This window comes from Babylonia areolata, chromosome 7 (assembly GCF_041734735.1).
Source record: "Babylonia areolata isolate BAREFJ2019XMU chromosome 7, ASM4173473v1, whole genome shotgun sequence".
NCBI classification, from domain to species: Eukaryota; Metazoa; Mollusca; class Gastropoda; order Neogastropoda; family Buccinidae; genus Babylonia; species Babylonia areolata.
The window spans coordinates 39,717,153-39,729,466 of NC_134882.1; the positions used below are offsets into that span (position 1 = coordinate 39,717,153).

General features: G+C 46.1%; 1 protein-coding gene across 2 annotated transcripts in view; it reads right to left on the reverse strand.

Annotated features, from left to right (window-relative positions):
- Positions 1-2,281: 2,281 nt before the first annotated feature.
- Positions 2,282-12,314, reverse strand: part of LOC143284027 (BTB/POZ domain-containing protein KCTD12-like) — a 55,321-nt gene continuing 45,288 nt past the window's right edge. For both annotated transcript variants that reach the window (XM_076590588.1, XM_076590589.1), the window contains one exon: positions 2,282-6,794. In XM_076590588.1, the coding sequence (XP_076446703.1) occupies positions 3,668-4,588 (921 nt within the window). In that variant the 5' untranslated portion in view covers positions 4,589-6,794 and the 3' untranslated portion in view covers positions 2,282-3,667. The remainder of the gene's footprint in view (positions 6,795-12,314) is intronic.

Consider the following 12,314-nt stretch of genomic DNA (forward strand, 5'->3'; position numbering starts at 1 on the left):
CCCCCCCCCCCCCCCCCCCCCCCCAATCTTCCACCGCCACTCCGTCGTCCTCCAACCACCCCCCCCACCCCTCGCTTTCCAGTCACTCACGGCAGAGAGACAGTTCGTTGTTCTGCCAGCTGCTCCCACAGGGCTCCTAAAAGGGTTGAATAAGCTTTTGTTTGTTACGTTATACTGCCCAGTAATCACCATCTGTTCAGGGAGGAGGACAAACGAAACCCCGGGGATGAATATGGGGGTGGTGGGAGGGGAGGGGGCGGAGAGAGAGATAAGGGGGGCGTGATGAAGAGATGGGGGTGGAGGAATATTCGATGAACGTCCCCTGCCCCGTCAAACAGGCGCACATGTGTGAGTGGAGGGGTATAATCGTCTGACGATCACTTAACTGTGAAAAGGGAAACAAGCAAAAATATGTTTCTTGTACCATGCTGTTTTGTATTGCACCGTATTGTCTTAAAAAAAAAAAAAAAAAAAAGAAGAAGAAGAAAAAAGTAGCTATTACTTTCCACAGGCGTGAATTCGCGCTGTGCTGTGAAAGATTCAAACCTGGGACTTTTTCAAAAGAGTTTCTTCTTACTAGGCTGCTGCTCAATATTTATTAAACCACGGGGTCATTCATTTTTCTTGTCTGCACTTCTCCACTCTGCCCAGGCCTGGTGAAAAATCCCCATGGTACTGTTAAAAACAGTCGGCAATAGCAGGTACATTCACACCCATTACCGGTACACACACACCCACACACACACCCACACCCACACACACGGTTTAAGACGATTGTTTATGCAGCTGTGATAGACACCAGTGTTTGCAGTAAGACCTCTGTGAAACGTCAGTGTTGACAGTTTGGTCATGCCACCGTCACCTAATACTGAGGTCAGAAATGAATGCTGTCACCAGATTTTTCCACTGTCTTATTTTTCATTTAACACAAACGCGGCTGTCGTGTAGAAGAGGGCAAGTAATGAATGACTGATAAACAAAGCAGGAAAGATAACTGCATAAACGGAGAAGCAAATAAGATAACAGCAACTGAATAACAACAAAATAGAAAAAGTGTCTAAAAAAAAAAACGTAGACGATAAACCAACAAAATAATAAAAAGATAGATAAATGATTCCAAAATATGAAAAATAAATAAACGAATGGACAGACAGATAAATAAATAAGGAAATAAAGAAATAATTGAATAAATAAATAAAAGAATAGCTAGATACATTCGATCAATCAGCAAACAAACAGGAAGAGTGATATCATGCGGACGTGCGGGTCAGATGACACATCCGGTTCCTGTTGCTGATGACGTCAGTTACCGTGTTGTCCTCTCATCGAATTACTATCGCTCGAACACACACACACACACACACACATACACAATGACACACACACACTCACATAAACAAAATAACACACACACACACACACACACACACACACACACACACACACACACACACACAGCGGTTTTTGCTAAAATGAAAAGACTGACATTTTGGCTAAAAAAGAAGGATTAACTATCCATGAAAATGTGATTTAAATATTCCGCTGTCACTACAGGAATATTACACCATGGTTGAAAGAGTTCAATGGTTAAATTTTCAACTCAAAGGAAAAAAGACACAAAAAAAGAAGAAAAAACAGGGGGAAAAAAGACTGGTAACTCTGAGTTACATAAAGAAATAAAGAAAACGAATGTTTCCATTGGAAACCGTTGGCAAATTTCCATAAACAGCAAATTATTTCTTTGATATGCAGTTGGAAGATACACTGTTTTGAGACAAAGTATGTCGGCAATGTTTCTTGCATAATATGTAGTGCTCGCAAGACAGTCAGTCACAAATTAACTTGCCATATGTTAAATTACCATATTCCTGATCTTTTATTAAACTATATATTATACAGAGTTTTTTTTTATTATTATTATTATTAAACTATATATTCTATTTTTATAAAAGAAACCCTAACCCAATTATTATCATTATCTTACGCACACAGACAACGCCCCCACCGCCCCCAGGCCCCCCCAACCCCCTCCCCACCCCCCGCCTCTTCCCCCCTAGCCCCCTCCACATACACACTCACCGTGGCACACACACACACACACACACACACACACACACACACACACAGATGCGTTTGTAAACAGTGATTTTTCACTTTCCCGATTTTTTTTTTCCCTACCCTCGTCTGACATCACTGAAAGTCAGAAGACGTTAACCAAAAAACGAACACACACACACACACACACACACACACACACACACACACACAACACACTTAACACACATTCACAGACATGCATGCATACAGTTACTGTTTGCTTTCTGTGTAAGCCAGTGCAGTGCCTTTCATATCGCTGAAGGAAATTCCTGCGCACGATAAGTGGTATGTAAGCCTTAACGATACCCTTATTTCCCCCGCTCCAACACACACACACACACACACACACACACACACACACGTGCGTCCCCTCCCCCACATCAGTCGCACTCCCTTCCCCCTTCGTGCTATTCTGTAGACTTCGCCCCCTCCTCCCTCAGTTACATACGTATGTTCTTCTGTAGAGTTTTCGTTACAGTAAGTTTTACTTTAGCATCAGTAGTGCAGTGCGGGTGTGCAGGATCTCGCTTTTTTGCCACCACACCACCACACACATCTCCCACCCAACATAAATGTACTCGCAGACACAGCCACTTAAACACCCACACCCAAACATACGCGGTCAAGCTTAAGTACGGATACACACTCGCAATGTCTACACGCGTATACACACACCCATGTGCACACACCTGCACCCATACCACCCACACACAAGGGCACCGCACACAAACAATGATGCACAAATAATATTATCATTTTCAACTGATAATTCTGCAAAGAATAGTCTTGAATAAAAGTTTCATTCTTTTTTTTTTTAATCTTGAAAATCTTAGCTATATTATTCATTTATGATCATTATGAATCTACCGCTTGTGAACATAGCAATGGCTCAATGTAAAACTCAACTCTTCAGGCCAAAACCGTCTCTGGGGTGGACTTCACTTTCAGTATTCACATCTTAGCTCAGAATCTCTTGCTACACTACACAGACACTAGACTACCCCAACACATACTGCAGTATAGATTGCAAAAGCGTTGCAAACAGAGCTGCTCTTAACACAGACGAAAACTGAAAATAAGACGTACATTTGCAGATGTTGTTGAATCCAGTCAGCTGTTTAAACAAAGACATGTTTCACTATCTCTCAGTTTATGTCTATTTTTTTGTGGTGTGTCACATTGTGTAACTTCTTCCAGTCACACCTGCACACCAGTGAGCAGACGACTCCACGACTGGTAATTTTAGACGAGGACTTTTTGACCCCACTCAAATCACACAAATCGGTTCAATGAGCTTTCAGAATCGTTCACCTCTTGTCCTTGTTTTCTCCACCAGCTCGCTTGTTGGTCCAGAAATTGACTGTTCAGTCCATACAGACCAAGCCACGGTCACTATAAGACCCTTCACGTGTTTGTTGTTGCTTTTTGTTTGCTTTTATTGTTATTATCATTTCTTTTCACACCTTTCTCTCCTTGGCTGGGTGGCAAACTTAACACGTCCAGTACTTCCCCACACCTGGGGAAGTGAGGAGAGAGAGATGAGCGGCCAAAAGGAGTGGCAGTGGCAAGGTTAACGTCTCTCAAAGATGAACTCATTGTAGTGTTGCCACTTGGCCTCCTCTGTGTCCAGCCCCGGCTTGACCTCCCCCACGCCGCTGGTGCTGGTGCCGCAGCATCCCACCAGGCCGAAACCCTCCTCCTGCAGCATGTCCAAGGCCTGCTCCAGGAAGGTGTGCTTCAGGAAGAAGCGGCTGGTGTAGCGGTCCATCTCGCCCCGGTCCGGGTCGCGGCTCTCATTGAGCGTGTCCTTGAAGACCTCCCGACACAGCGACACCTTGCCGCACACGATGATGCGGCTCAGCTTGCGGAACTTCACGTCGGCCAGCCCGTCCCGCCCGAAGGCGAAGGTCCCCCGGTAGCCCAGCGTGATGAAGCCGGGTGTCCTGCCCGAGATGGGGGACAGGACGGTGTTGGCTGTTCCCGCCACGGTGTGGTAGGCGCTGAGGGATGCCCGGTGCCCCGCCTTGGGCGCCACCGTTAGGGAGCTCATCAGGTCGGGTAGTCGGAAGTACTCCGCCTCCTGCTTCAACCGCTCTCGCTCGTGAAAGTTCTCGGGCAGCACCAGCTTGAAGTTGCGCAGGTAGTCGAGAACGTAGCGGAAGAGGACGCCATCCCGGTCAATGAAGATCTTGCCCTTAGAGTCTCGCACCAGTTGGGAGACGGAGGAGTCGGAGAAGGCGGAAGCCAGGAGGGAGTCTGGGACCTTGAGGAGTGTGTCTCTGCTGGTGGTGTACAGCACTCCCCCAACGTTCAGCTCCACCATCTGAGTGGGGTGGTCTACTATCTGAGTGGCGCTGTCCGTCGTCTTAATGGGGTGATCCACCTTCTGAGCAGTGTCGTCTGCCATCTTGGAAGGCTGTTCTGTCATCTGAGAGGGGGGGCTGTTCACCATTGGAGTGGTGTGGTCGACAGAGTTGGCCTCGGCAGACATAGTGAGGTGATCACAGCGAGGGGCAGATCAGTCCGCTGTCAGTGGGCACAGAGTGAAACAGATGGTGAAGCTGGCAGAGAACAAGGCATAATAAAGTGCAGTCTTCAGTCAACAATCGGGCTTAGTGCTTGTTGGCTTGATGAATGTACTCGGTGCTATGAGAAAGAAAAAAACGGGGTAAAAAAACAACAAAAAAAACAACGAACAAACAAACAAAAAACGGCACTGAATTCTTTCACGTAAAACGTAGATCAAAACCACTCGTCGAACACCAAAGTTTGATAAAAACAATACCAAGCGATTATTTTTTTTTTTAGGTCAAAGTTTTGAATTTTAGAAATAGTGCGCGGTTTTTGTATTGCTGGGAATCAATGCACCAAATACTACACCTGTGAAACCTAATGAACACCAACACTTTGTGACACAGACTGCACTAACAAGATGTCACACCACTCTCCAAATGTAGGTCAGCAGGTGAAAAGATCCGCCAGTTCGATCACCAGAAATAATATTTGAAAAAAAAAGATATATGTATACATTTATATAAAAACCAAACTGTTGTCAGACCTACAGATGAAAGGTGGCAGTCATGAATTGTTGTGCATTGACACACCGGCACAGGGGGGACCACAAAGTGTGATATGAGTGCTGATCGATGGTAGGGGGTGGTGATCAGTGGCGGTGGGGGGGAGAGAGGCAAACAGGCGGCGATGGATGATGGATCATATCCCTCCAGTGCCCTTGACTGGCCAGAGCTCTCCAAGCGCAGTGAGCTGTTGTGACGTGGTGAGTGACACTTGACACGGGACTGATTACCTCAGCGTGCTGCTGCTCTGCCCTCACTTCACTGCCTGCCCCTCCCTCCCTCTCTCTCTCTCTCCTTCACACACACTCTTTCTTGTCTCTTTCCCCTTGTCTCTTGCCTTCTCCTTCACGCACACTCTTTCTTGTCTCTTTCCACTTGTCTCTTGCCTTCTCCTTCACGCACACTCTCTGCTGTCTCTCTCCACTTCTCTTTCCACTTGTCTCTTGCCTTCTCCTGCACTCTCTGGTCACGTCCCTTCTCTTCCACTCTGCTTCCTCCTTCTCACTTCTCTCCACGCTGACACGCCAAACCCTCTGATAGCTTCTTCCAAACGCTTCAACTATTTTTTTCTCCCCACCCAAACAGGTGGTTCACTAGAAATGTGAAGATATGTGACCAGGTTGTTTCTCCAGCTGCAGCAGCAGCAGTAGCAGCAAAGCGGCAGCAGTGTCGGGTTTAGATGTTGAGGCCAAGTGCGAACAGCTGTCACCAAACGGTGGACTCCGTTCACAGTGTCCCCTCACACACGCTCTCGCACACGCACTGTGTCTCCCTCACAAGGCATATACTTTAGTTCCGTTCCAACAGCATCTAAGACAATGCACGTTCAGCTCTGGCACACTAACCACCACCACCACCACTGTCCTCTTGACGTCGAAGCAAGCAGCAGCAGCAGCAGCAGCAGCAGAAGCAGGCGATGGCCGAGACGAAAAAGGCGACAAACACATCAGCTACAGCAGCAACAACAACGCGGCGAAATAAGTTAGCAGCAGCAGAAATCGATCGACTTTTGTGGCACGGGGAGCCGGTCGGATTTCATGTGTAAGTGAAGTGACCGTGCCACTAGGGGAGGGGAGGGGAGGGGAGGGGAGGAGAGGGGGGTAGGAGAGGGTGAGGGAGGGTGGGAGGGGAGGTAGCACTGGTTTCCACACACACAGCAAGCCCCGCTCCGCGTCAGTGCTTTGCACCAACAACACAAAGTCACTGCCTGCTTGCCATCCTCTCTCTCTCTGTGCTCTCTTCAAACGTTGCAGCCTTTCGTTATATAACCATCGATATCACTGCCGGAATTCCTTCCTGCGCTGTCTCTTTGCTGATTGTTCTCCACTCTGCTCGGGCAATCTAAAGGAATGCCTCTAAATTCTTCTTAGTTTGTTGTTTTTTTCTCTGCCTCCGCTGCCAGCTGAATTCTAACTTCGCTGAAGAAACGCCCCAAGAGAGACGCACATCAAATTAGTGTGTTGTTGATGCAGTGGTTGTTTGAAATCTGGGTGGCAGACGTTATTTTGCTGTGGCCGCGTTTCAGTGAAGATCCCAGGAGAAGGGGGCGTCAGGGCAATCCACAGTGCTCTGAGGCTGCTTGGTTGTGGGGCGGGAGGGTCCTGGGATTGCTTGCAGCTCCTGCAAACAGAACACACACACACACACACACACACACACGTGCTGACAATTCGTTGCTTTTTTCACCCAACCAACAACACTAAACAAACTCACTTCAACATCAAGGGGTGTTTGCAGGGAGGATGGCAACAGAGAACTCAAATGGGGTGGGGAGCTGGCTGTGGGGGTAAGGGGTGGTGCGTTAAATGAGATGGCGGGTCTGCGGGAGAGAGAGAGAGAGAGAGGGAAAGGGAGAGAGGGAGGGAGGGAGGGAGGGAGAGGGGAAGACAGACAGGCTGAAAGAGAACAAGTTCACAAAAAGAGGGCGTGGTGTGGCAGAATGAAATCGCAGGTCAATTTAATCAAGAGAGGAGCAAAATGAAAATTAGACATCCCTGAAGAGAGGCAAAATGAAACAGCTGGTCTGTTATGAGAGGCAAAAATGAAACTGCATTTGTTAAGAGAGAGACAAAATGAAACAGCTGGTCTGTTATGAGAGGCAACAGGAAACAGCCGGTCTGTTATGAGAGGCAACAGGAAACAGCCGGTCTGTTATGAGAGGCAAAAATGAAACAACTGGTCTGTTATGAGAGGCAACAGGAAACAGCCGGTCTGTTATGAGAGGCAAAAATGAAACAGCTGGTCTGTTATGAGAGGCAACAGGAAACAGCTGGTCTGTTAAGGGAGGTAAACTGAAACAGCCAGTCTTTTAAGGGTGACAAAATGAAACAGTCGGTCTGTTGAGAGAGACAAAATGAAACAGTTGGTCTGTTGAGAGAGACAAAATGAAACAGTTGGTCTGTTGAGAGAGGCAAAATGAAACAGTTGGTCTGTTGAGAGAGGCAAAATGAAACAGTTGGTCTGTTGAGAGAGACAAAATGAAACAGTTGGTCTGTTGAGAGAAGCAAAATGAAACAGTTGGTCTGTTGAGAGAAGTAAAATGAAACAGTTGGTCTGTTGAGAGAGGCAAAATGAAACAGTTGGTCTGTTGAGAGAGGCAAAATGAAACAGCTGGTCTGTTGTGAGAGGCAACAGGAAACAGCTGGTCTGTTATGAGAGGCAACAGGAAACAGCCGGTCTGTTATGAGAGGCAACAGGAAACAGCCGGTCTGTTATGAGAGGCAACAGGAAACAGCTGGTCTGTTAAGGGAGGTAAACTGAAACAGCCAGTCTTTTAAGGGTGACAAAATGAAACAGTCGGTCTGTTGAGAGAGACAAAATGAAACAGTTGGTTTGTTAAGAGAGACAAAATGAAACAGCATTTGTTAAGAGAGAGGCAAAATGAAACAGTCGGTCTGGTAAGAGAGGGGCAAAATGAAACAGCACTAAGGTATGTTTGGAGAGAGACAAAATGAAACAGCACTAAGGTATGTTCGGAGAGAGACAAAATGAAACAGCACTAAGGTATGTTCGGAGAGAGACAAAATGAAACGGTCTGGTAAGAGAGGGGCAAAATGAAACAGCACTAAAGTATGTTCGGAGAGAGACAAACTGAAACAGCACTAAGGTATGTTAGGAGAGAGACAAAATGAAACAGCAAGTATGTTCGGAGAGAGACAAAATGAAACAGCAAGTATGTTTGGAGAGAGACAAAATGAAACAGCAAGTATGTTTGGAGAGAGACAAAATGAAACAGCACTTTGGTATGTTCGGAGAGAGACAAAATGAAACAGCACTAAGGTATGTTCGGAGAGAGACAAAATGAAACAACAAGTATGTTCGGAGAGAGACAAAATGAAACAGCACTAAGGTATGTTCGGAGAGAGAGAAAATGAAACAGCGAGTATGTTTGGAGAGAGACAAAATGAAACAGCGAGTATGTTTGGAGAGAGACAAAATGAAACAGCACTAAGGTATGTTTGGAGAGAGACAAAATGAAACAGCACTAAGGTATGTTTGGAGAGAGACAAAATGAAACAGCGAGTATGTTTGGAGAGAGACAAAATGAAACAGCAAGTATGTTCGGAGAGAGACAAAATGAAACAGCACTAAGGTATGTTTGGAGAGAGAGAAAATGAAACAGCGAGTATGTTTGGAGAGAGACAAAATGAAACAGCACTAAGGTATGTTCGGAGAGAGACAAAATGAAACAGCGAGTATGTTTGGAGAGAGACAAAATGAAACAGCAAGTATGTTCGGAGAGAGACAAAATGAAACAGCACTAAGGGATGTTCGGAGAGAGACAAAATGAAACAGCACTAAGGTATGTTCGGAGAGAGACAAAATGAAACAGCACTTTGGTATGTTCGGAGAGAGACAAAATGAAACAGCACTTTGGTATGTTCGGAGAGAGACAAAATGAAACAGCACTAAGGTATGTTCGGAGAGAGACAAAATGAAACAACAAGTATGTTCGGAGAGAGACAAAATGAAACAGCACTAAGGTATGTTCGGAGAGAGACAAAATGAAACAGCACTTTGGTATGTTTGGAGAGGGACAAAATGAAACAGCAAGTATGTTCGGAGAGAGACAAAAATTAATGAAACAAGGCATGTCAGGAGAGAGGCAAAATGAAAGCAGGACTGTCAATTGAGAGGCATCATGAAATACGAGCAGATCTGCTTAACAGATGTAAAATGAAATAACTGTCAAAGTATAAAACAGACTGAAATTAAATGATGGGGCCTGTTCAAGACGGAAAGACCGCACATCTGTTTGAGATACAGGCAAAATGAGACTGCACGACAGCCCTCCTTTAAGACAGGCACAATGAGATGTAAAGAGGAGGAGAGAGAGAGGCGGATGTGTGTGTGTGTGTGTGGCCAGTGCGGTGGTGGGGTAGGGGGGAGGGGAAGGGCGGGGGGTGGGGGGGGGAGGGAGCAGGGAGGTAGGGATACGAGACGATAGGCCTGGTTGGAAAGAGGCGAAATAAACACAGAACATCATCGAAGCGACGTGGGGTGATCGGGCCAGGCTCGTTGACGGATGAACAACGGTGACAGGCAATCTAGTTAACAGAGGGAAATGAGGTTTGCAGTTCTTAGGTTGAGACGGGCACCGAGTTGCACTGAAGAACAAACAGGGAGGGGACAATGAGACCACAGCATAGGGGGTCGCATCCGTCAACGGGTAAGAGAGAGAGAGAGAGAGAGAGGGGTGGGGGGGAGAGAGAAGGAAAAAGTAGTAGTTTTCAACAGATGGGAGAAGCGGTTTGCATTTGCCAAGCCAGTAAAAGAACGCTGGAAGGTAAAAAAAAAAGGATGCCTGAATTGGCGACAAGCAGTCAGGGAGAGTTGCCATTCTATTCCCGGGGGAGGAAGGAATAGAAAACTGGAGGAGGGGGGTCTAGGGGGGCGGGGGAGAGGGGTCAGAAGGGGGGGAGAGAGAAAGGGTGGGTCATTTGCAGCTGTCAACAGAAGGGAGGAGTGCACAGAGCTGCAAGCTGCCCACCAGGCGGAAACAGGACAGGACTGTTGACAGCGATGATGGAAAGACGGCCCCGCTGGTCTCCAGAGAAGAACAGAGGGCTGCACTGCAGCAGTCTCCATGTGGGGGAGGGTCGGAAGAGAAAAGAAGCTGTCGTTGTCAAGGGAGAAGAAAAGATTTAGCTTGTCCCTTACTATAGAAGTCATCTGTGAAACCGACAGGCGAAATAATCAGAAAGGGGGGGGGAGAGAAACAGGATTGACAGGATTGCTGCTGAAGCATTCCCAAAAACAAAGGCAGAGGGGGGTGGGAAGGGGAGGCGGGGTGTAGAGGGGGCGGGGGAGGGGGGAGGGGGGGGGGCTTCATTTATCACCTGGTCAACTGAAAGACACAGCTGCTGTTGCTGCTGCTAAGATAAACAGAGGATTGGGATGGCGTCAACAAGCCGAAAATTGAATAGAACCCATGACAGATAACACAGTGTTGCGTTCGTCACAAAAGAAAGGAGGTGCTGAGTGCATTTTGTGATCTGGCGGAAGAGGGGTGCGCGTAAAAAATAGCTAAAATATAAAGGGAGGGAGGGAGAGAGAGAGTGTGTGTGCGTGTGTGTGCGTGTATTTGTGTGGGTGTGTGTGCGCGCATGCGTGTGTATGTGTGTAATGAGCGTGTGTGTGTGTGTGTGTGTGTTTTTTTTCTTCAGTTTAACGTCTATTCATTATAAGTGTTTTTAGACGGAAAGGAGTAAAGTAGTGGATAAAGGAAAGGGAATGCATGTGAATATTAGTGTAAAAAAAAGTGTTCATGTTATGTATCAGAGGAAAAGTATATTATAAGAAAAAAGTCTAAAAAGATTGTGGTGTGTATTGTATGAGATGTCATGGGAAGGAGAATAATATGTATATGCATATCAACAAGTATTAACCTACAACAGTGTAAATAAATAACAGCATTAATTATAATACATCAAAGGAGGATACCAACTGGACTGGAGTTTAAAATTTCTGAAAACATTCTAAGCAATGAATAATCATTCAAAATCTTTTCAGTGGCTAATGAAATATTGGAAGAAAAGTCATCAACCACATCTTTTGGAATTAACTGTCTTATTCTCGGACAATGAATGAGTAGATGGCTTACAGTTATTTGCTTACCGCATATACATTTTATATTTTTAGAAAATTTTGTACGAAAGGCATTTAAACGAAGTCTATACATTAGACTTGTAATTTGTCTTGAATGTGCTGCTGGTGTCGAATTTAGAAAATGTTTGGGATTAGCTGCATTCTTTGTGTTTACACAACATTGGTAATATTGATTATTTGAATCTATAAGTAATTTCTTAAATCGATTTTTAGATACATTTTCTATACAACTAATGCATTCATGTAGATCTAACTGATTGTCAAGTTGTATTGTTTGTGTGTGTGTGTGTGTGTGTGTGTGTGTGTGTGTTTGTGTGTGTGTGTGTGTGTGTGTGTGTGTGTGCGCGTGTGTGTTTGCGAGCGTCCTTGTATTTACTTGCATGCTCTCATACAAGCATGCGGATGCTGGTGAACATCCTTCGTGTTTATCAGTTTGCAACACGTTTCCGTTCAGCGCCAGTGTTTCTTGCAAAGCGCTCGTCTGTTGTCTGCGGGGAAAGACAAAAGAGGGTGGTGCTGGTGGTTGTGGTGGTGGTGGTGGTGGTTGTTTTCAACGCAACATCCTTGTACAATGGCTCAGGTTCCCTTTACCACTGCAGCCACCAAACACAGCCCGGTGTAACACTGCCTCAAAATATCCCCGCACCCTTTTACCCCAGGGTTATTCTATTTTGTCTTTCTTTTTATCTCAACAGATTTCTCTGTGCGAAATTCGGAGCAAAGAGGGGGTGATGAGACAGAGAGAGAGAGGGGGGAAGGGGGGGGGATAGGGGGGAGAGAGGGGGGAGAGATAGAGACAGACAGAGAGAGTAGGAGAGAGACAGACAGAGAGACAGAGGGGGAGAGACAGAGGGAGGGGGAGAGAGGGAGAGAGAGGGGGAGAGAGAGTTTGCTCTAAGTCAACAGATGAATGCTTGATGCAGAACCGGTAACCTACACACGATAACCAAACACAGGCACAACACAGGATACAAGCTCAACAACAAACAGATTCAACCACCCCAGTCCACGTGAAGGAAGAAGGGAAACAAT